The 26942-nt window shown below is 44.0% G+C and overlaps 2 protein-coding genes across 4 annotated transcripts in view; both read right to left on the bottom strand.

Annotated features, from left to right (window-relative positions):
• The window catches only part of ago3a (argonaute RISC catalytic component 3a), a 36222-nt gene extending 30867 nt beyond the window's left edge, over positions 1–5355 (bottom strand). For both annotated transcript variants that reach the window (XM_070966760.1, XM_070966761.1), the window contains exon 1: positions 5220–5355. In XM_070966760.1, coding sequence (XP_070822861.1) covers positions 5220–5238 — 19 coding nt within the window. In that variant the 5' untranslated portion in view covers positions 5239–5355. The remainder of the gene's footprint in view (positions 1–5219) is intronic.
• A 976-nt stretch (positions 5356–6331) lies between these two features.
• ago1 (argonaute RISC component 1) lies at positions 6332–26447 on the bottom strand. Of its 2 annotated transcripts, none has more exons than XM_070966762.1 (19): positions 25974–26447; positions 22224–22410; positions 19364–19484; positions 18042–18223; positions 17316–17452; positions 16811–16963; positions 16490–16577; positions 15239–15386; positions 14975–15094; positions 14735–14857; positions 14495–14628; positions 14046–14230; positions 13762–13921; positions 13317–13407; positions 10221–10415; positions 9903–10037; positions 9707–9808; positions 9309–9508; positions 6332–9052 (listed from the first exon to the last, which is right to left on the bottom strand). In XM_070966762.1, exons 1-19 carry the CDS (start codon positions 25996–25998, stop codon positions 8944–8946), a joined length of 2595 nt encoding a protein of 864 aa, XP_070822863.1. In that variant the 5' UTR covers positions 25999–26447; the 3' UTR covers positions 6332–8943. The 2 variants fall into 2 exon arrangements, with proteins under 2 accessions (XP_070822863.1, XP_070822864.1); XM_070966763.1 differs by having other exon boundaries at positions 16829–16963.
• Positions 26448–26942: the final 495 nt, after the last annotated feature.

The following is a 26942-nucleotide window of genomic DNA, read 5'->3' as shown; positions in this document are numbered from 1 at the left end:
GAGGCCAAATTCAGACGTTTCTCTGTCTGCCCCTCATTGACTCCACTCAAATGCATGTGTCTGCACCTGTGTCTGAGTGGGTGACATCATTGATCAGGCCACCTCAAGTTGCTGTGGCAACCTCTGAGCCTCAGTACTTCTCTGAGCACTCCTCTCCCACATACACACACATATGTAGCTTCAGCTGCAGTTCAGCTCAGTCAAATGACCAGTTCTCCATTAAGCTCTGTAGTGACATGCTAACCAGCCACAGCCAAGCTATCTACTGGTGAGTTGTATATGTTAGTAATGTAATGAGTGATGTTGGGCTGTTAGCATTAGCCACAATGCTAACATGCTAATGCTAACATGAGGTCCCATGAACTTGGTGGTGCCTGGAGGTTTGACTAGTGATGTCGGTTTGGTGTGCTAACATGCTAATGTTAGCATGCTAATGCTAATATGCTAACTTAGGCTAAAATGAATCTTGAAGGCGTTCTAATGATGGTTCAGAGGTTTTTAATGTGTTATTTGACATGCTAATTTAGCATGCTAATGCTAACATGCTAACATATGTTAAAATGATTGGTAAAGGCATTCTAAGGGTGTTTCAGACCTTTTCAATGTGTTTTTTGACATGCTAATGTCAGCTTAGCATTGTCGCCGATGCTGAAATGGGGTCCTATGAACGGGTTTGACTTGTGATATCGGGTTGCTGTGCTAATATGATGGCACTAGGCATGCGCACGGCCCGGCGTTTGGCACACGGCCCGGCGTTTGCGCACTGTATCACTCTCCAAATTTCCCGCCGAGGGGAATTTGTCTAGTTAACTATTATTCTTGACATTGGCCTGATCTTAACTATAGCATATGATCTGATGGAAAAAGTATTGCAAGTGAAAAAATTCAAAGAGGGGTTAACAGGAAGGGTTTTGAATTTACTTCAGTAAAATAAAGACAAGAGTAAATCTTTCTAATACAATGAGCCTCAAGAGCAACGGAAAACTGCATTCTCCATAGAAACCTACAACAATATGCCAATGGTTAGCCTTATGGGTGGCTGGGGTTGCAGATGGGGGTTGTCTATTGTCAACGGGCTGCTTGAATGAACTGAGCATTATGGGGAGAGACTGCAAATCAAGTAAGCCCTCCCTCAAAGCCGACCCCACTGTCTGTACAAAATCCACAGAGAGCCAACCAACAAGGGGAATGACAGGGAAGGCAGAGTTTCCCACTGAGGCACAGAGAGGGAAACAGAGGCAGTAACCAAGGAAGGGAGGGGGCAGCGGTGACTGTCTGTGAATCAAAAAAGAGCGGGAAATGTGGGAGTGTGAGAAAGAATGGGGGTATGGAAGAGAGGCGGACTGGCTGAAGGACATGAGTAAGACATCAACAGGACAAACAACAGAAAGTAAGCTCTTTTCAGATGTTCTGAAAAACCCCAGAAGGACGTGAACCTCGGTGAAACCAGTACCATTCCTCTTAAGTGTTGTGCTGGGGCTGCCATTCATACCAAGCTGAGTCATCTCCAGCCAGCTCATATCCCACCTGGTTACTAAGTGTAGCATGACAGGTGGAGGGTAGGGGAAGACCCCCTGCTGTATTCTATCTGCCATTTCATTCACTTCCAGTAAGCTGCATCTCCCAGTATGGAAAATACAGCTCAATATGTGTACAGGGGATGTCACCACTGAACATTTTCTATCATGGTAAGAAAAATTGTTTATTGACATTAAACTACAGCCACACTTTTTCACAAACATTCTGAGAATGCTCTCAAAAAGCTCCGAACTTAGCCTAAAAATGTCTGGCATATCTGGTCCTGGCTTAGGAGTGACAGATCTGTGAACAGAGGAAAAGTGGCTCCGCTTCCATCAGTTTCCATGTTTGCTGCCGTTATAGCGTTACTGCACTGGCTTGGAGATATCGGCACATCACTAATCAGATCAACCACAATCATTATCACTGCACGATGGAATCTGTAGCATCATTCAGCGTTTGGAAAATATTTCTCCGATCTCTTTGTTTTTCTGCCATTCTCTCCTCCGCTTCAGTAATGCTTAAGCCTCTTAAAAGTCCTCCTCCCTCACAGTTTTTCACCTTAGGAGCTCTCCAGAGGGCTAAGATGCTTTGTAAATAAATTTTATCTTTGCCAGGATCTAGTCTCAACTGTAAGGGGAAATTCTTAAGAAATGTCATATTTCTAAGAATTGTCTTGGTACTCTGAAGCTTTATGAATACAGCCCCCTGATGTACAACAAACCACGATAAAATGTAATGAGTGCACTAAGACTGCAACAACAGAAGGGGGAATTACAACTAACTTATTTCACCACCGGATGAGTAAGAGGGGAGCCTAAAGTCCCTCAAGGGCTCCTCGAGAGCTAGAGCTCTGAACCAAGCAGAGGAACTACACTGGCTCAGCATAGCATCAACGAATCCTTGGCAAGGTCTACTCCCTAACCTTGTATTTTGTCAAATAGTCAAGAACATCATTATCACAAAATAACCTGAAATATTGAGATATTATTTTGGGACCATATCGCCCACCCCTACTCCAGAGGTAGCAAAATCTTCTTCCCAGCAGCTCAAAAGCTTACTAATTAACATGTTATATCTTGTTTGTCATCACCTTGAGGTTGCCAGATTGCCAACAGAAACAGTCCGCCACATAACACCCCCTAAAAACCACAACCTGACATTTTCACATAGTGTTTTTTGTACAGATTGAAGAAACAAGATATAAAGTGTTAATTAGTGAACATAAGAGGTGTTAGTAGCCAGATTTATTTACCTACAGAGCCAGGCTAGCTGCTTACCCCCTGTTTCCAGTCTGTATGCTAAGCTAAGATAACTGGCTGCTGGTTTAAGCTTAATACTACACAGACAGATGTGAGAGTGGTATCAATCTTCTCCTCTAACTTGCAGCAACAAAGCAAATAAACATACTTTCCAAAATGTCAAAGAATCTTTTAAAGGCTGGCTTGCCACTGAAAATCAGCATTTTGTATATAAGTTGTAATAACATACATATCTGTCCATTTGAGTTTAGGCTTAATGACAAGGAATCCAGTAACATTTATGAGGTTAAACCCATAATTTGAAAGTCCTGACTAATTCTGGCTTTGCAACTCAGCCATAATGTAACATCACATCAATATCAAGTGACAGTCTGTTTGTGGACATACCCCAGGGTTAACACATCAAAATGGATTTGATTTGCTTAAGGCTCGAAAGTCTTGCACTCATTATATCCCCAGTGCTAAGCTCTGCAGAGCCATGGTTTCCATGCCACATGCTGATGCTTAGACTACTACCAGGGAGAAGGGTGAGTCAGTTTCTAAGTACGCTCTCTGGGCCACTGACTTACGGATGCAGAGCCCGCTTTTAATCACTCACCCAGGCATCGGACTCAATTCTTGGCCTGCGGTGGTTAGCAATATGTGACTATGAACCACTATACGCAATATCAAGAGCCGGCGGCGATCTGCATGGACAAACCACAGCACGATACGATAAAATGTACCTCTGTCTGACAATATTAATGTATTAATGTCTTCCATAGAGAACGCATCAACCACGCTCCTCAACACACTCAGTGTAGGGCTGGCTAGAAGTATAATCTGTATGAAACTGCATTTGCTATGCTCACAACCTGCTGCGGAATACTGTGCTGCAAAGCAAACACCATGAAACTCTGGCAAGTCCCAAGGTCTGTTTCTATGGTCAGTGCTGACTTGAGGAGCTTATGATTAAAGTAGACATAACTCAAGTTCAGTAGTATCTGGTTGAACCTAATCGCATAATATTCTTGAACAGTTGCAGCCACAGTGTTGGAGAATCAGCCAACAAGGCTACGCCAAAATTTTGAGTTTAAGACAGAATTTTCACACTTGGAAATCTGGTGCTTCTTTGCGGTTGCAAACTTCTCATTCGGTCTGTGAGAACAGACCAAATTTAATGTTGTTCATTGGATACTGTGAACTAAACTTGCACACCTGCCCCAACACATAACTGTTTTAGTCTGTTTGTCATTACAGTAGGTGCTTGGTTACTGGGAAAATACCTTGTGTCCCCTAATGCTACCGAAGCTGGGAAGTGTCCCACCTGAGAGGAGCAGAGAGGCTAATGAGACAGGAGGCAGGAGAGAGGGATCTCCTCTTGAGAAGGAGGGGGTAGATTAAGAACCAACTGCTGTATCATGTGTCGCTGGCTGATCAAGAGTACCTGGCATTCAGTTTATGGTCACATTAAGTGGAAAGCTTCCGTTACGGCTGAGACAAAGCCAGGCGGTCAGGACAGTTTAACTGCCACTATGAACAAGAAAGAAGCAGTTTACTGGCCACAGCCTGGGTTGACAATTTCTGACATCACCAGGACAAGACAGCAAGGTTTCGTAGTTTTGTTTTTTCTTTTTTAACACAAACTGGTGTGTAGGTGGAAAAGCAAATATGTAAGATAAACTTCACAGGTTAAACTTGCAGCTTTGTTCCAAAAACAACCCTGTAAATAAGACAAACACTGCCTACCTACTGAGGCAAACGTTTCCATTCACATAGCATGGGCAGGGCCAAACTGGTTAAATCTCATACTGGATGTGCTAGAGGAGAATGACACTGCTAAATATGTTAAGGTCAGTTTAGGGTCAGAGGGCGACCAAGACCTGGACCTGGGGGCCTTGAAAGGACAAAATATACCCACTGTCACAAGTTCTCAAGTGACTGGCCATGCTAGGTTTGAGCTGAACACATCTCACCCTGCACCATGACCACTAAAACCATGTCATCACTTCACATTGTGGAAGTCTCTCTGATAAGGCAGGGGAATACCGAGCTTACCCTCAGCACCTGTTCGGTGAAACCGTAACACCTGGCTGATGATGCCACCGGTGAGTGAGACTGAACTAACTCCCCAATACCCTTGGAGAATGGCTTATAAAATGATTTCTTTTGAGTGCAAAGAAGTTAAATTCAATGTCGCAACACCTGGAGTGTTAGGAAATTAAACTATTTTAATTGCCACTAATGGCAAAATAACAGCAGAGGCTGCGAGACTCCGGTTACAGTGACAGTCAAACACCTTCAAGCTTAACCCGCGGCTATCAAGCTCCATCAGCCCCCATCTTCCCGGCGTTTCATCTCACCAGCTAATTGCAATCCTCCAGGAAATCTAACGTCAACTTCCACTGACACATGTACTATAAAAACAACTTATTAAAGAGACGATGAGGTATTATTTACCTGTAGTTCCGATTTCCATTCATGAGGTCCCTGCCCGGTTCACTTCCCGGATCACAGTTGTCAAACGTTTGGGACTCTTCCTCCGTTCAATCCGGTGTCTCCTTCAGCCGTGCACCGCCTCTGCAGCGCTGAATGGCCAAGTACCCTGGGCTCTGCTAGCTCCTCTCCCTGCGGGCTGTCAAAAGGGCCCTTCGGTACAGTCGTTTCGCCGGCCGGGGGTCTCCGGCGTCCCCGCACACGGTATCCAATAGGGTTTCACTAAAACGGCGAAAGCTACTGGTTGCTCAACGCGACCCTGTGGCAGCGAAAGCCTGCTAGTTAGCCAAGTTAGCTCGCTAGCCAGGCTTCGGAAAGTGGCTGGAACGGATGAGAGGAGCTGTCAGGATATCATCACAGCGGGGTCACGGAGTCCAAATGAATTCCTACTGACAGCCGAACATTAATAGAGACGACATAAAGTCGTGTCTACGGCACGGCGAGCGTCGGGTAGCCACAGTAATTAGCTAGCTGGCTAGCTCGTCTGTTGGATAGTTGGAATTCTGACAGACGACGACTACTTTTATCGCGTTAAAAACAGCCAACGACGCGGCCCCCTTTCCCGGGCACCATATCCCGACGACGTCGTCTTCTCAGGTTTGTATCCCGGCACTAATATAAAGCTGTCACCACCGGGCAGTTTTCGCCGATAAGTGTCAGGCTTTCAGTCCAGTTGACAGATCAACTCTGCGGGGCTTCGGCAAGCCAGCTAAATATGGTGAAGTTGCCGTTCTGACACCGACAGGAAGAGGTGGGCTCTGTGTCACCAAACGTCAGAAGAACCAACTCCGCCTTACCCAAAGGTAACCTTACGTTTACAATACTATGAATAAATTAGTGAGGGAATTATGTATTTTTTAAGCCTGTCGTATATTAGAAAAATGATTTTTTGGCTACATTTGTGTTGAGACTGGACGTTTCGGCCTGTTACATTTCCTCTGCTGTGATGTGAAAATGTGTAAAGCTCGAGAAGTTCCATTTTATTTTTGCTCTTGTGTAATTTTTGAGTGTAAATTAAAGTAAAATCCAATCCGAGTGCGCAGGACAGCATTACAGAAAAGAACCAACAACAAGCGTAATAAAAAACAATTTTATTTTCTTTAAAAAATAACCCGCCCCAACAGAGTTCCCATACTATCACATACAGAGCCAAAATAATATGCTTCCATGTCCTTTCATTCAAATCTATTGGGAAGTGCTATGACAAGGACTGTTCTTGATCAGTGGCTTCAATATTGCTTAGTCAGACAGTGAGGCTGTGTGGAGAGGAGTGAACTCTCCCGTGTCCACATGATGCATTTCCAGGGTGACTGCCATTTCGTCTCCCCCCTTTGCAAGGTGCTTTGTGGCTTCAGTGAGTGAAGAACTGCATCTGGTTTCAGTGGTGCCCCAAAATGCCCCCAGACTGATTTTTTTTTCTTTTTTTTTGTTCTTTTTTTATGCACAGAATGAGGGATTGAACACTGACCCCAACTGTGAAAGGCCCGGCAACTGGTGAGCCAAAATACATAACAGGTTAATATTATATATTTATATATACAAATCACCTTGGACACAATGAAGGATCAGTAAAACGGTGTACAAAGGCATACTGATTATGCAAGTTAATAAACATGATTTAAAAATCAAACTCATCTGATCTCTTATCTTTGATCCCTTTCAGCTCAAAGGGGCTCTGACCATCAGACAAGATTTGAGGCGCTTAAAGGGCAACTGAGGTGGAATTTTGAGACAGTCTCTACAGTGCCCTCTTGAGGATACACTCTGACACTAGTCACAATATTCATAATAATAATGACAAAGGAAAAAGCAGTCTTTATAACCATTACACAATCGAGGCAAAACGACTGACAGGCAGTGGTGAGCGCAATGCTCCTACCGCTAAGGAAACCAAAATAAGGTGGCTCAGAATATCCAGTCAAAAAAAATAATTACATGCATTTTTTTCATAAATCCAGAAAGTGACTAGATGTAAAGGCAGGGCATATTAAGTAGAAGTAATAGTGGCCCACCCTGTCCAATGTAGCAATCCCCTATCTGTGCCGCCCATGCACACAGAGCACCAATGGGGATTGGCTAACACAAGCTAGGGGATTGGGGCAGGGGATGCTGCAGGTGTGTGATGTTAAAAGTGAAACCGCGAGGATAGAAGGTGATGATGGGAAGGGTAATGAGTGACAGTTTGGCTTAGAGGGAAATAAGGGGACAAGTGCATTTGAAAAGGTTGCTCTGCATGCTAAGAAAGAGACTGAGAGGGCAGAGATGTGTGTGCTTCTGCTATCCAGGCTGGGTTGTAAAATGCCTGCAGAGGGAAGAGCTTTGTGTAAAAATGGGGATAGGTGTGTACAGGTAAGCACAGAAGTGCGTGGGTGGAAGTTTAGAGTGCACGGTGTGGCGTCATCTCCACTGATACATGTTGGAATGTGCAGAACGATTGGAGCAAGGTCAGTTGCTGAATGGGAGTTCAGCTTTGCAGCACTTGAGTGATCACAGACGTTATATTTGCCTGCATTCAAATCTACAGAGGAGTGTTGACCTTGCCTATTGCCTTAGTTACTTCTTGTTCTGGAAGTTATGCAAGTGCGGGTGTGAAAACTTCAAAGCAGTCCGTGTCAAGCCTCAGGACAGTCTCACCATTCTGAAGTGAAATAAATCAATAATAAAACAAAAAAAAGTGCCTCGTATATCCTAAAAGAGCAATACAGAAATAAGAGATTATCTTCCTGTTTAAGTGCCCCTTTTCCATTGGTTGGCATCACTTTTGGCTGGTTAATAATGCTGGTTTAGGTGCATGGGGTGCAAGTATATCTGATACACTCTATGCAAATGGTCCCTCTATTGTTATGCTAAGCTTGCCTCTATAGGCTAAATCTCTAAGGGACTGGCCAACCAGCACAGAGAGTGCAGCAGGACTTCTCTCCTGCATCTACGATATGCTACACCTGCTCTTCTGTCTGCTAATATAAAGACCAGAGGGCTAGCCTCACAAGTACTAACAAACTCTTATGTGCAGGACTGGTGGCACCTACATGCTATCACTAAGTGCTAATGTACCATACCTCAGACTCCTCAATGCTGTTTAGAAAAATAACATTATTCAAAAACATTAAAAACATGAATGTCGTTCATGACAACGTTAAAATGATACATGTAAGTGTGCGTGCCCAGTACCACCCCTCTGAAGGGTCCCCACACTAAGGGGCTTTGAACACTGGCATCCGGCTTTCGGATGGGTAAAGAGGCAGCATCGTGGTGGCAGTTAAAAAAGTTTTTTGTGATTTTTTTTTTTTTCTTTTTATCGCCTATTTTCTTCCCATCCGTATTGCATACTTACATACACAGGAGTGTGAAGGTAGCGTACAATACAATAACATAATAATACCCAAGTTTTAAAAATTCAACATAAAAAGAGCAATAGTCCTGGAGAAGTAAAAACAATAAAATGACAATAATAATAATAATATTCATAACCTTTTGAGTGCATGAGGCTGTAGAGTCTGCCTGTATTTTACAGGTGAAGGGCCATATGTTTCTTGGATTTGGGTGAATGACTGGCAGGTCTGCGGAGAATGTGTGGTGGGCAGTCATTGGGAATAAGGGATGGGGATGAGGTGGTAGTGGTGGGCTGAGTGCCCACTCAGGTAGAAATGAGGTGGGAGGGATCAATGGTGGTGATGGTTGGTGTAGCTCAGGCGAAGTACATGGTCCTCAGGGTGTCGTGGTGAATCTGAACAGCTTTAGCCAGAGCCTGGGGGTCCCGACCGTTACTCTGACCAGACACGTGGCTGCCCTCTCCACTGCAGCGAGAGAACAGGGAGAGAAGTCGCAGAACAAAGATCAGTGACGCTTCATATTTTACCATCACAATAAAGTCACAAAAGGAAAGAAAAGAAATGGAAAGTAAATGTGTTTTAGATTTAAAGAGAAGAATGCCTCGGTCACACTTAAATTTATGTTACAAAAGGAAAATTTCCCAGTTGCTGTGGTGGCAAACCTCGAGCTATCAAAGTTTGAGAAACCCTGTGTTAAATCTTAATCAATAACCACACTAACCTGTCATGTTCTTTGTCCACCAGATGGTAGCGGGCACGGAAGGCCACAAGACGAGCATAATAGGCTGGCGCAGGGATGGAGACTGAGCGGGTACAACGCACATAAGTGTGGCACAACTGGTAAGTTAGAATCTGCAACTCATCAGCCGTGAAACGATTGTCGTCCCATAAGACGTAGTAATGAGACGGTCGGCTGGTACCCTGGAGACACAGAGAAAGGCAATAAAAATGTGGTGAAACACGCAAGAAAAGAAAAGAAAAGAAAAGAAAAGAAAAGAAAAGAAAAGAAAAGAAAAGAAAAGAAAAGAAAAGAAAAAGACCATGTAAAGCAATGCAATATGTAAGGTTTGGGCGTTGAAGGCATTCAGTCTTATTTTAATCTGTTGCTGTTGTTAGTACCTGTATGCCTGCATGGCTGCACAGGTAGAAGTCAAACTCAAAGGGATGAGTGATGCTGGTGTCCACTGTAGTCCCTGCAGGAATATTCCCACTCTTCCCAATCTATGCAAAGAAAACACAAGATGATATTTATTAAAACGAGTGAGCATGAAAAGAGAACTTGGAAAAAAAAAGTGCTGGAACGCAGAAAGCTCACCCTTTCAGACTTGTCAGCACAGAAGAGGCGCGTGTGGTGGCGTTTCTGCACCACAATATAGGTGATGCCTGGCTGATAGTCTTTCTCCAACTTGATGCATGCATCTCTGATGGCCAGGAGCTCATAGTGGAGAATCTACACACAAAAACATTCTTCATTAGCACCCAGGCTGACTTGGTTTCGCATACAGAAAAATGCTAAAATGTACTTCATGCAAGTGAAGTAAAAAGAAATACATTATTTTGGACAATCCAGTGGAGTCTAGTATATCAACCCTCAAAGAACTCATCATTTTCAACCACCATGACGCCATCATACCTGCGGCAACTGTCCCTCAGGAACTCCATCTCTGTAGAAAATGATCCTGGTGGGCTTGAACCGGGTCGATTTGTAGAACTGAATCAGCAGCTCACGCACCATGTAAGACAAATCTTCAATGATCTCCTGCCTGGGTCTCTGGACTCGCACTGTGGCACAGTATCTGCTGGGATGAGCATCCATACTGCCTACCACCTGGAAGGCGGGGGGGGAGTGACAGAGGTGATTTGATTGCCAACGCATATGCAAAAAGAAAACGTGCCATTGGGTATTATACTTTGCATAGAGGCGTCCATGGACTGTGTGATGGAGAAACAAAGAAAACCACGTTAATGGACGACATCTCAATCTATTTAGTGTCAAAGAGGTTGTTAGTAGGGCTCTAAAGGACTTTTCACTTGTTCGAAAATCTATGCAATAGATGTAAGCATTGCTTTGCAAATTTTAATCAGACAATCTACAATTCTGCCAAAAGTTCTGTTCTGTATGATTGTTCATTTGCTGCATTTAGAATAATCAGTTTGCACAGACAAAAAAAAACATGAAAAAGAAGAATAAGAACAAAACTGTTATCAGTGGCTTGTCCCAATGTGTATATTTGTACACACCATGTACACAGGCAGCCTCTAGTCTAGAAGATGCCTCTAGCTTCCCCTAGAGGCTGCTACTGGGAAGTGTGGGAGGCTCAACATCCACCTTTTATTTTTCTTCCCTCAAATCCTTCCCCAGCACTAAAATCACAATTTTTCACCAGTTTTCTCCTCATTCAGGAGGATCAAGGCAGACCCACTCTCCTCTCCCATCCTCTGCGTCTGTGTGTGTGTGTGTGACTCAAGCGTTTGTCATAATTGCCAGGCAACAACGCAGCCAACCACAGCTGAGCTGAGGTCAAGGGCGGACAAGAGTTGACGTCATTTCCTTTTTGAGCGTGAGTCAGTGATGAGCCATTTGTTTCCCTTCATCCCTCACTAACGCCTCTCTTACTACTCTTTTCTTTGTTCAGCCTCATTTAGTTTGTATCCGAGTCAAAAAGTCAGCCTGACTGCAGATGTTTCTCGTGAAAAGATACTTAGACAGTTCTTTAGGCTCAGTTGCTTGATAAACTTTACGACTCGTCTGACGGGACACAATACTTAATAAAGCTGTAAGTAATCATTGCAGTTAATGACGGTTTTAATGGAAATGTCAGAATGAATTACAACACCAAGTTACCAGAGCCCAAAGTGATGAATTCATCTCATCTATCCAACAAAACTAATAGTATAACCGCTATTCCAAAGTTTGGACACTGTATAAAACAGAATGTCAATTGTTTTGTTTTTTTTAATATCTGCTTACTCTGAACTTGATGCAGCAACACGTTTCAAACAAGTTGGGACAGGAGCAACTAAAGACTGGGAAAGATGTGGAACGCTCCAAAAACACCTGTTTGGATCATTCCACAGGTAAACAGGCTCATTGGTAACAGGTGATAGTGTCATGATTGGGTATGAAAGAGGCATCCTGGAAAGGCTCAGTCATTCTTGTATGAAGGATATTACTATATGGGCTCAGGGACAATTTGTAAAACACGCTGTTTGCAAATGACAGCATGAGCCGAATGGAATGACATTTGCTCTCCAGTGTTTTCATTAACTTTTCGTCTGTGTTAAAGATTAAAGGTGTTAAAGTGCCTCTGCCTCAAACATACTACTGGAGGTGGGATTCTTCTTTTACTGGCATCACTGCAGGCAGTGACCCGGTGATGCTGTCACCTAGCAACCACGACCATGTGGCGTTTGCTTTTCTATGACGTCTTGGGGTCATTCGCTTTATTTACATGCCCCTGTTGTTTTTTGAAGCGCTCCTGCCAACTTAGCATCTGGACAACCACCGGAGGAGCCACACTATCACTGTGGCAGTGTATATATATATATACTTACATACAATGAGCTAACAAAGCATTTTTATGGCTTTGAAAGGGACTGAAACAGAGAGAGCAGGGTTGCAATGCCTGTGTAGGCCACCATCCGTTATTCTTAAAAGCGGACTATTCCCCAGATATAGGCTTGATCCACTTTTAGCCATCTGTGTATCAGAGCTGACAGAGAGCCGCTGTATCCAACACAAACAACAGCAGTGAACAGAACCTGCCTACACTCATGCTGATCAATTCCCTGAAGTGTATAAATGCCTCGCTCTGTCTCGACAAGGTACATCTACTATATTTACTAAGCCAATTGCCTTAAGCTGCTGTTCCTCTTCTCGTGAACACGATTATAGATGCTGATTTTAAACAAACCCTGACTGTATTGAAGTCAAAGACATACTTCTCTTCTCATAACAAGAAGTATGTTTAAAATGTTTCTCAGTCTGTCCACTTTGACCAGGTCTTAATCCTCTGGCTCCAGTCCCTGACAAAAATAGTGACAGACATCAAACCCAAACCCAGTCTTCAGACACATCCCTTCAGAAACCCAGGTAATATCAATCCTCTTGTTTTTCTAGGGCCAATCATCTTTAAATAATGAAGATAACATGGAGGTAGGCGGTTACATAGACACTCACAGAACTGGAGTTACATCCACTGACTATGTTCCTATTTTGCTGGATAGCCTGTTGAATTTGGCGTTAGCATGCTGCACCAGCGTGTGTGTGTCTGTTGCTAACATATGTAAATATATTTGTTTACATGCCCAGTGGTACACTGACTGTTGTACTTCTATACTTTGTTTTTTCTGCCAAATAAATGTTATTGACATTCTTATTCCTACCTTGTGAATGAATCACATTACATTTGCTAATTAACCTAAATATAGGGATGCTACTCCTTCCCTGTGGAAAAAGGCTATTATCGTTCATTTTGAGTGCTTTACATTTGTAATACTGTGATATAATACCGTCACCGTAAAAAAAAATAAGTTTTAAAATCGGCCATTCCTATTTTTGATTAATAAAGTAGGTCTGTAAATAATAATAATGAGAAACGCCTTCACAAGTCACCGTATGCTCTGACTTTTTGTGACTCACTGTCGTTGTACATTCCCCTTGTTTTCCTGAGACACTGTTCAAGGTCAACAAGCATTGTTTAATGAAACCGTTATTATTGAGACTTACAGCAGTAATGGAGGGCTTCTTGCCATCTCCAGCAGGGGGGTGCGTGACATCTGCTCCCAGGAAGATAACCGGCTGCTGAAACACTGCTGACCTGAGAGAGTGAATGGAGGAGGAGATGCAAATTACACTTGCTCGTAAAGGAAGCGCAAGGTTGCTTTTTAGGAGCTGTATTATCGTTACAGGCTGAGATGGGTCAATATACAGTCTGTAATCCAGCAGGACCTTGTGGACACCAAATACTGAAAGTGAAACAATATGGAGCATATAATTCTATGGTTTAACAGTGACATATATAGTGAATGTTGCAGTACAAGTCTTTTATGGACAGCACTGTCTGGCATGAATGGGTTTATATGCAACAGTGGTATTATTAAAACTCTCACTGTTGTCCTCCTGAACATAACTGTGTGCAACTAATTAAAAAGCAGCCCAGAGAAAAGCTCACCGTTGGTGAGGTACCAGGATGTTGTTGATGCCTCCCAGCTTCACATTGATCTTGAGGCAGAGGTTGGAGAGGGTCTGAGGTGATGTCTTCACCACGTTCTTCACCTGGACGCACTGCGTGGCCATGCCCAAGAGGGTGTCTCCCACACGCTTTACCTCCGCTAAAGGGGACAGTTTGGACATAGGATCTGAAGTATTGCAGTTGCACTTTTTTCTTGTAGTGCTTATTTGTTTGTGCAAAAACAATAACAGACTTTCAAAAGTCATGACTTTAACATAGCCTACCATAGACGGGAGTTTTCCCTGGTAGGATGACGATGATGAGCTGCAGTCCAGAGTAGGTGTTCTTCAGGTGTCTGAACATGGGCTCCACGCTGTCCGCTCCCTGGGCGTATTTACAGAAACATGGCTGGCCCTGAATCGGCATCCCAGCATCCTTAGAGATTTTACGCAGCTGGTCTGTGAAATTCCTGAGAGGAAAGCAGAGCAGCTGAGACAAGATTCTGCAGGTTTCTCACACTTCATTGTTGTCTTACACTGTATCCCTGCCCTGTCATTTAGAGATATAATTGATCATATCATAAAGAAATGAATTTTTTGCTAGCAGCTACATTAAGAGTGGATCTGACGGCTTACCAATATAAAATACACAGCAGCCAAAGAGTGTTGTGTGAAAATGACTTAATTCCTCACAAAAAACTGAATTCCCACTGTTACTATTCATTGGTACTTACTTGAGAACCTCTTCTCTGCACTGTTTCTGGGGGGCAAAGCAGGCAATCGCCCACACTTTGATCTCAATGCCGTTATAGAACTGCTTCCCCCTCATGTCCCACACTCCCTGGTTGGGGGTCGCTATGGCGCGGTTCTGTGGGAGAGAGGACCAGAGGAGATAAAGATTAAACCAAATCAGGTCAGGTGTACAGTAAAATTCATTTTACTCATTTTTAAAAAATAATTGACTCATGCATTACCCGTCCTCCATACTGCAGGATAGGGGCTGGAAGCACCCTGCCCGTCACCTCAGCCATGTCATCTTTCACCTTGATCCCGAACTCCTGAATGTACGGGTCCAGGTTGAAGTTAGCGTTCTTCATCTGCGGAGAGTGAAGAACATCCATGATATCTCATGAAATCACAGCGTCGTCCATTCCTACACACTGTTGTTCCATCGGTTGCGTGGTCTCCCCCCACCAGCTGTCTGTACAACTCACCAGCCTGCTGATCTCCTCCTGTCTGTCGGGTGCGGAGCGAGCTGTGGCTTTGATCATAGTGGAGGTCTGATTATCAGTCAGTTTCTTGATACATCGTTGCCCTGCTACAATGTTACACACCTAGAACGAGTAAACCCAGAGTCGGTTATTCACATTCACTAATCGTATATCAAAACAGTCAGTGTTCAGGACACTAATTTACATCTTTAAAGGATAAACTCAGTCACCGCATCACAGTTAAATCATCCTTGAACCCGTCCTCACCTCCAGGGGCAGGTAGGTGTGCTTCTGCTCCTGCCCCACCTGTAGACAGGGTAGGTGGGGGTATTTTAGCTGCAGGTTGTACTTCTGCTTGAAGTACTGGGCCACTGTACATTCTACTGTCTGCCCACTTTCGAGCTGGAGGGGAAACCTGGTGAAAAAACAAACAACAAACATGAACTACTGCACAATCTGGGGAAAAGATGGAGAACTTACTTTTGCTGTTATGGTTTACAAAAGATTTTGAGTGGATGCACGCCTGCATGGTCATGAACGTGTGGCACATTGGTGACAGATGTTACCGTCATTGCAATGCATCACTGGCCACCTCCTGACCTGCTGATTCATCCAGGCTGATGTAAGCTTTGGGTTAAATTCTGGTGAGTATTGGTTTATATATAATGGGGGCGTTTCCACCATGAGACAGCAAGTGAATGAATGAGAAAGGAGGAGTGAAAATGAAAAAACAAAGTGAGTAAAAACGAGAAAAATAAACTTTAGCCAAAATAAATAAGCTTAAAACACTCTGCAGAACATCAATCGTGGAGTTTTCAGCATCCTTTTCACTCTGCATGTCTCCGTTTCATTCACTCATCGCGAATCAGGTGAAAATATTCAGGTGCGAGACAAAAAGACGACTGCAGGCTCAAAGGACAGAGGTCTGGACAATGTTAGGCTCCAAATAAATAATTCATCCCTCTTTTAGAGACAGGTAACGTTTCGATCTGTAAGATCTTCCCACAGGCTGCACAGACACACGCAGGCCTGAGGAAGACTTTAGAGTTCGCAGCATCTGTCTCGAAAAGAGAAATAAATTATTTATTTGGAGCCTGGCAGAGTGCAGACCCTTCTCCTTTGTGCCCTCATTTGTGCAAAATGCATTTAAAATGCCACAATCCTTTTTTTTAATCCAGACTGTTAGCTTTATTTTCATGGTTCTTCAGATACAGTGGAAACACAAACAGCAAAGAGGAATTTCCAGTTCGTAGTTTACTTCCTGAAATTTGTTCCAGTGGCTCCGTGTTATCTGGCACTATTTGTTCGAAACAAGGTCCGAGACTTTCTCAATGGCAAACGTAGATTATTCAGTTCCATAAAGCTCAATCTGAGGATCCTAATAATCCAAATAATGTAGATGTATAAATAAAAAAAATGACTGTATCTGATCTTGTCTCTTCAAATCATTATAAGTCACTTACAAAAGCGTCTGAATAGACGAAATATAATGTAATTTAATGCTGTCTGTATACTTACGTCTGGTGGCTGGCAGGTCGGCGGGTGACATTGCATACACGATACTTCCTCTTCATTTGGCCACAGTGGGTCACCTCCACCTTCAGGCCTGGTTAACACAAACAGACACAGAGAGATAGACATGGTCGTTAAAAGCAAAGTAGTTAAAAGAGCTTCTCCTGAAAGAACAAAACACAATAAAGGTTAAAAGAGAAATGATAACTAACAGCAGTAATTTATGAATAAGATCTAGCAAGACTTTTGAAATGATCTGCCATGTGTAATGTGAACAAAGAATCATGAGACATTGGCGTGTCATAGTGTGTTTGGAAGGCACTTTACCACTTGTTTGCAGCCCACCTTTAATCTCCTTGGTGAAGCGGACCCTTTGCGAGTCAGTGAGCGTCTTGGGCTGCTCGTCAATGTTGCGAATGTCCAAAACCTCACACATGAACTCAATTACAGGCTGGGCTTTGTAGAAGGCCGTGGCGGACACTAGAGGGAGACAGAGAGCAACAGTGAGTCCATCTGAGTCACAGAGGAGCAGCTTAACAAAAGGTACACGGATGTCCATAACTTTTACTGCCATGGCACCGTTTAAAGCATTTATCAGAGCCAAATTAATGTTAGAATAAGAGGTCAAATTAAAGCAGCAAGGAGAGCAGCAGCCAACATTTATGATGTGATTATAAATCATATAAAAGGTGGTTTGAATCCTCTTTGGTCCCAGAGTAAATTTCACCTTTTCACCTTTTCTGTCCCACTGTTTTTCACCCAGTCATGCAATGTCAGTAAAGAACAATGAGATCAGTGACTGACTACACACTCTCTGGTGGGCATGACTCACCATCAATGTTAAGCATCATCTTCCACATGGCGGGGCGCACAGACTGGTGGAAGCCAAACCAGACTTCCCTCCCCCCACCCAGTGGGTGGTAGTATCCTTCAGGTGGGGAGAAAAATGAACGGCCCACTGGAGTGTACCTAATTGGAGGAGGTGGGAAGGTGAAAATGACAAATGTGCAAAATGACTTAACTGAACACAAAGCATGACCTAAGCATGACTTCACATTCAGTAAACTTGTCGTCTCATGTACAAGGTTTCAGAATAACTCTTTGTTGCATAGAAAACTGCATGGAAAAACACCTAAACGGGAGTCATAAGGAACAGCACTGAGCTTTTTTTTCTGGAGCATACAAAAAATGGGGAAACATTATCACTGAACTGACTGCTTTTTCCACAAACATCTCTGGCTTTCCTTTTGGACCCTTTTCAGGTCAAGTCCTCAAGCCAGTTGTCATTATTCCCCTGCTCAGCATTGTGCAGTGGACACTTTCACACAGGTCTCAGCTAACAAGCATCTTTTGTTTAGTGACTCTGACCCCTCGAGCTATGGATGGTCTGCTGTAAGTGAACAGAACAACATGTTTAACCTTGCTAGACTGCACAGTTATAATGTCAAAAAATGTAAACGCATATAACTGATTACGTAACCAAGCAGACACTTTAAAAGGAATGGGAGTGCTTCAGTATGTGTATGTTTATTTGAGGGAAAGGGTTCCTATGGCGTACCTCATAGAGGCCAGGTGGCGCATGGCCACGTCCAGGGCTTGAACCGAGTCGAGGGGGACCTGCAGGCGGCCGCTGACCAGAGTCTCCTGCAGCAGGCGCCATGACACTTTGGCCAGCCAACGGATGGACACCTTAAAGATTCGGTCCTTGCCCTCACCTGGGATAGTTACCTCAAAATCCACCTGGAGAAAGAGAGCAGAAAGGACAGAGAGGAGAGGTAAAGAACAAAGCTGCAGCAGAAGGAGAACAATAACCAGAAGCTGAGTGAAGATGGACTATGAAAAAGAAAAGCAAATTATCAGGTTAACAGTATACCGATAACCCTTCATACAGGATTCATTATTCAAGAAGGTACTTCACATTACAGATGGTGGTTCAAAAACACCTTCTCAACCACTCATAACTTTCAAGATGCCGGTGTATGGGCTCTTTATGTGGCAGTATGGCAAAGCGCATGGGTCTGAATCCTTTAAAAAACTGTTTGACATATCACTTATTCACTCTCTTGCCCAAAGATGGATGAGAAAATCGATAAAACTCTCAAGAGTGTACAATAAATATGAAGCTGTAGCCAGCAGCTCATAAGCTTAGCTTAGCATGAACATTGGGGGGAAACAGCAAGCTTTGCTCTGTCCAAATCCTCCTACCAGCACCTATACACCAGACTAATTAGCAGGTTATATCTTGTTTGTTACATCTGTACAAGCATAAAAGTGCCACGCTGCAGTTTCAGAGGGTGTTATGTGCTCCGTTATATCTTGACCGGGAGCAGTGACTTCCTACTTGTTTTGCCAGCAGAGACTTTTTTTCAACAGAGCCAGGCTAGCTAGCTCCCCATGTCCAGTATCTATGCTGAGTTAAGATAACTGGCTGTGGCCTTATGTTTACCAGACAATGAGCTCACCTAACTCAGCAAAAAGGCAAAGAAGGGTATTTCCCAAAATCCGAAACAGTTTTTACAACAACAGTTTTTAGAAGTTACAGAGAGCAAAACTCTTTGTAGCTCAAATACACATTAAAATTAGAAGTCTCCAACCAGACCACAGTAGCAGTGCTCCATAAAACAGTAGGTGTTTGTGACTGTTATGAATACTGGGATAGACATATGTGCTCTGCAGGAGATACAAACATTAAATACTGCCTTCTATTTAGTGATTTTCAGGCAACCCTTCCTCCTCCTCCTCCTCCTCAAGAGAGAGAGAGAGAGTGTAATTCCTGTTTGAACAGGGCTTCAGATTGACTTTACTGATCCCTCAGGAGTAATGAGTCGGTGATTATGGCACGGTGTAAGAGTGTAACGCAAAACCACTGCAAACAACTACCTTCTCACTCCCAATCGGAAGTGCTAGCACCGTGTAGATGTTCTTCTTGCCGTCGTACACTGGCTTCCTGTCACCGAAGAGCTGGGGCTTGAAGTGTTGCACCATGTATTCCACCACCTCCCTGTAGGCAGCGACACACACAAAGACAAAATGGGATTCACGTGCAGCAAGAGACCCTGCTCGGCCAATTAAACCCATCGCTTCATCAGGATGCTCTGTTGTGATCAGGAGGGGGAAGCAGGTCTCAAGATGATAGAATATTGATCAAGCAGGATACAGCTGGTGGATGCAATATTTCATGGTCACAGAGGGAGAGGCAAGGACAAAAAGAGTGAGGGTGGGTTTTGGGGGGGGGCACCTTTCAATGCCTTGGCCTTCATATATGAGTGGGGGATGAGGATTTGTTCTGAAAAGAAAAGGTCAAAGGGCTCGACCTTTGCATGCCTTGTTGGAACCTTTGTCTGAAACCTAAAAGCAAGAGACTGATGCTCAAAGACCCGCTCTGAACATTAGAGGCGGTGGTCCGAACACATGCAATATTCAAGGACACCTCTTTAGAAATTCAAGTTTTCTGTGCAAGCAACTCTGTTTAATTACAAATAGATCGTGTTCATTTGTTTCTGTTTCTGTTCACATCCTTAATTAGGAAGACAACAAAAGCTCAAGGGCTCTCCTGGAGTGTTCGGAGGATAACCTTGTCTTTCTGCTGAGATCTTCCAAGATTTGAACAAAAGATTGTTAGTTTAATCAGAGTAATGGGTCAGGGCTGGTTTAATAGACAAACATAAATCATGTCATTTCTTTCCATTTAAGAGAAAAGTCATTTATCGGTGTTGAGGAAACATGCAAAAATTTACAGCATTAAAGCTGCAATTAAAATCGCTAATAATGATGGCTACCCAATCATTGTACAATAACATGAGGCTTCAAATAGCCAGGTGGAATTTTTATCCAGAACAAGAAACAGAGAATATATATGAAGGTTTTGTGGATTGAAAAACAGATTCTCCTCATTTTACACCCATCTTTCTAAATGATTACTGACGGTTACCCAAAGGCCCAAGGCTATCAGTACAATGACAATGGCACAGATTGGGCTCATGCCAAAAAACTGACAGAAAGTTCGCTTACATGTATTGTATTACTGCTCCTAGCCTGTCCCTGACACCCGACACATGACTCCACACGAAGAACAACTGTGCAACATGATAGCCAATCATATCCTGTTGTCACAGTCACAAGTGTGATGCTACACTTTTTTTTCGGGAATTGAAAGCAGAGAAAGCTGAGTGAAAGGGAAAATGACATTCGTGCCTCCATAGAGGGATAAATTCTCCTGGATCAAACATGACGAGACGTATGTATTGTGTGGCATGTTCCCATCTCCCCTCAAAGGCAGACGAGACAGTGGTTTTTAAAACGGAACCGGCTCTCTGAGGAGACGTGACAAACGTCGGCGAGGCAGACAGACAGCACATTTCCCCTCTGAATTTGGTAATTTATGTTTATGTACTGTTTGATGCTTGGATTAAAGTAATAAACATGACAAATCATGGCAGCTCTTTTGTGTTTCTTATTTGTTCCAGCTGAAAAGAATATTAAGAGGGGGGCACTAAAAACTGTCTATGGACTAATAGCTCCATTAAAAAATGTTGATATTGAATGAAGCACATAGAAACAAACACAGCAGCCCATGCAAACCTCTAAGAATACTGAATAAACCAAAAGAGGACCCTTCACTGTCTTCACCATAAACAAGATACTACTGACCAACGTGAGATTTTCAAGGTACAATCAACATCTCATATCACGTATGACATGATCCCCTTAAAGTGTGAAAACATAAGGGGTTTTTTGGTTGAACAAACAGTATCATATTAGTGACTTCATCTACATTTTCAAAACTATTCCCATTTAACCTGGAGTATTACAACAACGGTTCAACCGTCCAATAAACGGGCCTCTTCAAGCATGCGTAAACACCAGCCAAGGTGAAAGGGTTAGTTAAGTTAGATTCACTTTTGACTCCACCATCTGTCCGGTCTGGTCGCTGGCACAGCGACTGCAAGGAGAGAAGGCGTCCTACTGCTTAATGTGACCTGAATGTGTTTCATTTTTGCCTGATTCTGCACAGATGCAGGTACTTTTCTCAAAATGCTTTTTGCTCCTCAAGGCCTCACAAGGAGCTGCATTGCCTTCAATATAAAGCAAAGCAATAATTGAACCCAAATTTGGGGAAATGCACTTTATTTGCTGACAATATCAGAAGGAGGTCATAAGGTTCAGGTATTCTGCACCCAATGTGAGTACTTTATGGCTTAATATCTATTTATACTGCACCAAACTAAAATATCCTACATAACAGAGCTGCATGGTGCAAACATAAAGCTTGTTAAAGCTAGCAAGACCAATCTAGGTAAGACATAACAGAGCTGAAGAGGTCTGCTTTAGCTACAAAAGCTTTGTTTTTTTTTATTATCCCCACTCCAAAACATGGTAATCAGCCTGTAAAAATAAATAAATAGCTGTAACAAAGAAGTACATTGAAATCTCAGTCGCATTGTTCATGTTGAAAGTAGCTGTTTCTGCTGCCTCCTGAAAGACTGACAACACAGTGATTACGAGTGACTGTTGGGCTTTCATTATCCAATTTCAAATGGTTCCACACTGCAGGCATTTCAGCTGCTTGTTGACTTCTTAAAATGCACGTTGCCACAAATTTTTAACCGTTTATGACACACGACAACTGACAAGTACTGATCTTGCAGATTAATGAGGGACATCACAGACAAAAAAAACCCACAAGAAACACAGAGTGTGATCAGATGAAGGTGTAACCACAGTCTTCATGTCTTATTACCTGTTGACTCTTCGTGGGCACTTGTCGGGCTTAATGTCCACCTCATAGTGATAGACGTCCATCTTTGGGATCTCCACCTCGAAGTAGTTGGCCAGCAGCTTGATGGGCTTGCCCACGGTGCCCATGCCTGGCCGGCGGGGGGCATGGAACACCTGCTGCAGGGGTGGGGGGAAGACCCCCATGGGCACTGGACAGACAGGGGATAAGGAGCCATTGCCGAGGAGAGGTGACAGAGGTGAGGAGATTCAGAGCACAGAGGGAAGGAATGAGGGAAGTGGATGTGTATACAAACAACAGCGAGGAACAGAAGAAGAACAAGTCAAAGCAAAGGAAGGGCAAAAGCAAAGCAGGCAGACAAGAGATAAAGAACGGGCAAGTGAGGAGGAGGCAAAGGAAGTGGTTGTGAGCAGCAGGATGAAGAGGGCAAGAAATGTGGCATAAGGCGGGAAGGAAGCGTAGGCAGAGGCCAAAAGGATATGATAGGTGGAAACCAGAGTGAGGGCCAGTAACAGGAAGATGGGATGTGGGAAGATAGGAATAGAGAGAAACAATGAGAATGGAACAGTTAAGTAGCAGAATGTGCATTTGTGGCCAGAGAAAGGGAGAGCGGTGTGTTATATAAGCATTAAGATAAAGGGTGAAGGAGGAGGATATTGACAAGGCATAAAGAAGAGCGGGAGGACCAAGCAGATTAGGTCAAATGAGGAGGGACAGGGGAGAGACGGGGGGTGGACAATGGAAAGAGAAATTATGGAGAGGGAAGAAAAGGATCACGTTAGAAAAAAATGCTTGTTTATGGAGCAACGTAGCCAAGCTCGTAATTCAGCTCCCATTCAGTTATCACATGAGCTTCAGTTTTGTTGTGCTTCCTTTCTGATCACACAACATTCGAGGATTTTCAGCTTCTCTCTGTTCTGAATTCAGGTTTCGGACTGTTTATCTGACAGAACGGTCATCTTGAGAGTGGCACAGAGGGACCTGGGGTCATATGATGACAATTTCCTCCATCATTTGACACTTAAGAGGCCAAGTGATCTATCAATTAATTGAGAAAATAATTCATAGATTATATTGATCATGACAATAATGATTAGTTGCAGCCCTCAACACATTTTGCACTTTCAAAATAAGTCTAACATCTGATCTCATTTCATCCAGCGCACACTTCATGCGTCAGTTACTACGTCACATCAGGAGTCCACAGAATACAACTGAAGATAGAGACTATCTGTGTGCACACTGGCATCATGTCTTAAAAACAAGCCTGAGCCGGTCAGGAGGTCTAATATAGAGGGGGTCCTCGACTGGGTGCTAGATGTGAGGCTAGCTGTGACTCCTGCCTGAGAGGGGCCCAGTGCCTTAACCTCTTGGTCCCCAGAGACCAGCCCTCCTCCACCACAACAAAGACCCCAGCTGCCCTGCTCCTCCGTCTCACACTCACACAAATACACGGGTGTGTGACAGAGGGAGCGCCCTTGCTACGGCGAACACACACACACACACACACACACACACACCCACACACAAACACAGGGGGCCCCTCTACATTCCCAGCCTCACCATGGAGACACCACGGCAACACAGCATTGTCATGGATATCAGGGGACCAGTGTGTGTGTGTGTGCGTGTGTCAGGCTGTTGGAGGAGATGGGAGGAGGCAGGGTGCTTCTGTGGTCATGCCGAAGAGACCTTGGCCTTTTTGGTCCTGCGCTGAGCCTGTTCCCACATCGGGCCAAGGCGCCTGTGTATCCCAAACTGGGAAAGCCCGGCTTTAAATAGCTGCTATGGAAATCCTTAGGTCAAACATACCACTCGATCATGTGTTCACTAAGCCTTCAGAAGAGTAACATTACCCACAAAATACGCAGAAAGGTGCTCTGCTCACAGTGCTTACTGTGTGTGTGTGTGTGTGTGTGTGTGTGTGTGTGTGTGTGTGTGTGTGTGTGTGTGTGTGTGTGTGTGTGTGTCCATGTTTGAATCACACTTCACTACAACACATCTGACAAACACCACAAACACAGACATCAGACATGTGCTGACCACACAGACTCCGTGTGCGAGAAAAGCATGTATGTTTGTGAATGTGCGGGCGTCTAGAGTGCGCTGTGATTGTCGCACAATCACACAATGACACACACTTCGCCCTTGTGCCAGTAAAGGCAGATGGTGAGAAGCGGAGCCAGCGCTCTCACATATCCCGAGACAATAGCAGTCTTTCCTGGGCGGTAAGACTTAAAGCAGAGCTTTGGTGCTGCATCACAACATGAAGATGCTCACATCTTACTGTCTTCACAATGACGTAACAAGTAATAAGCCCAGGTCACATGGGAAGGACTACTTTAAAAATATATCAAGGGGAACATAGATTTCTTGCAAACTTCTGGTTGATTAATGGCCTTGGTTGTGGCCTAAATGCAAGCCTTTAAAATCTCATAATAAGGAACAGTAGTGGATGTTTACTAGGAGACCCCTTCCCTCATCAGGAGATCACAAGCCAGTGCATGAATGAGAAGGATCAGCCAATTATGCATCAATTGTTTTGGCCAAACTAGTTGGCTCTCTGAATAATTGGCTGTTGACCACGAGCTAAACATGGCAATCAGCTCAATCTTGGAAAATAGCACATTGAATAATCAAACACAAAAGCAGACTTTGAGATGAGGGGCCCCAGGGGCCCTTCACCCATCCTAGAAAAAAAAAAAAAACTCAACTGAAGGTTAAGTATCGAGACTGACACAGTAATTTCAAATCTCAGGCCTGCTTTAGCAAACAGCCTGAACATATCCAAAGATGATTCAGAGGAAGTTAACTGGGTGGATGAGTTCACAACCCCAACACTGTCACAAAAAGACAGCATTCAATACAGAAACCCTGACTTCCAGACATACCAGCCAGGGTTCAAAATGTTCCACAATCAGTGGACTTTAGACCTGGGCATGAAGATAAACACTAGCCAGTTTGTGTTCTAACTGGCTGCCTTCTACACCTCAGTGTCATCCAAGAACAGTGCCAAATAAAGATCATCACTGGCACTGATTAGCACTAGCTGTAAATCAGAAGCATGTTGAGCAAAAAAAAAAAAAAACACAAACACACACACACACGCAAATGCAATGCACTGCTCCACAGTCGCCCCAAGCCTAAAACAGATTGTGTCAACTCTAACTGCAGATTAGCAGATATCACAATTTATGATTATTTTTGGCACCACAATCAATAATTCATCGGCAGATGTGAGGCCTGTGTCCCTCATGTGCGCTTGTAACGTATCGGTGTTAAACACTCTTCAGACACCCTGAGCAACCGTAACCTGTCAGTGAAAAGGGAGGCTGGTCTGCTGTGAGGGGAGTGCGGGGTGCAGCCAGCTGCTGCTGCTGCTGCTGCTGCTGCTGCTGCTGCTAGAAGGCGGGCTTCACCTCGTCCCTCCTCACCGAGATTCCCACGACCTCCCTGCCCCCGCGCATGGCTGAAGATATTGTCAGCGCTACCAAAGGCTTGTCTATACCTATGAATTTGGATAAATCACGTTCTCCGCGAAATGCTGTGCATGCAGACAGCAAGGGAGCCCCCCTCCATCTCCCACTCCCTCTTCTGGAAACGTTGCGATGCAACAGACGGTGTTGTCACCAAGCCTCCTTGTACATCCCCCTGACGCTAAGGCCAGGCTACGGTGCCCCGTTTTAATATCTGCAGCCACGACTCGGGTATCCGGACTGATAACGTGTAACGTTAAAGTAAAAATAAACCTACCAGCGCCAGACGGTCCCGGCTCCATCCCATTCACTTAGCCGCGCGGGTACAAGCTAGCTAGTCCGGGGTGCTGTGGCCAAACCGCCGGCCCCTTCAGGCTGGAAGCGTCTCAGACTTCCAGCCCCCTCCTCTCGGCGTGTAGTCTTCTCCTTTCTCGGTGTACCCCCGCCCCCTGCCCCTACCAGAACCCCCCAGACCCACAGAGGAGTTGAGGCTAACGGCGATAGCTGCCAGTTGCCTGTCTGCCCGTTGACCCTGGAGCTAGTAACGGCAGAGCTGGAGGGAGATGGCGTCTTATTTCTGAACACTCTTCCTTCGCGGAGCAGTGTGGTCCCTCCCGGCGCCGTGATTTCGCCGATGGTCCGCGGCGCTGTGATTTCTTGTCGGTCTGTTGTGTTCAAGCAGGATTCTCCAGCGGAACAAAAAAGGCCAGCCCCTCACCCCCGAAAAATCTGAAACTTCTTCTCTGCCATTAAAAAGTGCAACGGAACTGTTGATGAAGTTGCTGTCACACCCTAGAGGTCGTAGGCGGAACTACACTGCAGATATGCAAATAAGGACAGCTGTCGGGGCAGGCACGTTGTTATGACCCAGTGTGTCCAAAACGTGATAAAGAAACAAGACATTATGTAACGTAAGTGTATGCAATAGGCAAGTAATCACATGAAAAACTACATACAAAATACAACGTCATAAAATTGTGAAACATTTCTGAATATTTTAAAACAAATTTAATAGCATGATATTCATCTCATGTTTATTATATATACAAATATTTACTGATGGTTTCAGAATTATTTTACTGTTGTCTCTACATTGATAAAAATCAAATTTTAGTTGTTTTATTTCTCTATTTGGTGAGATTTTGGATGGGCACATTGCTTTATTTGTTTATTTTGTGTCCTTAGATCCTTTAATGCATTACATTTTTTCCCTTTTTATACTTTTGCAAATAAATAAGAATTTATT

This window comes from Chaetodon trifascialis, chromosome 7 (assembly GCF_039877785.1).
Source record: "Chaetodon trifascialis isolate fChaTrf1 chromosome 7, fChaTrf1.hap1, whole genome shotgun sequence".
In the NCBI taxonomy this organism is placed as follows: domain Eukaryota; kingdom Metazoa; phylum Chordata; class Actinopteri; order Chaetodontiformes; family Chaetodontidae; genus Chaetodon; species Chaetodon trifascialis.
This window is presented reverse-complemented; position numbering and strand designations above follow the sequence as displayed.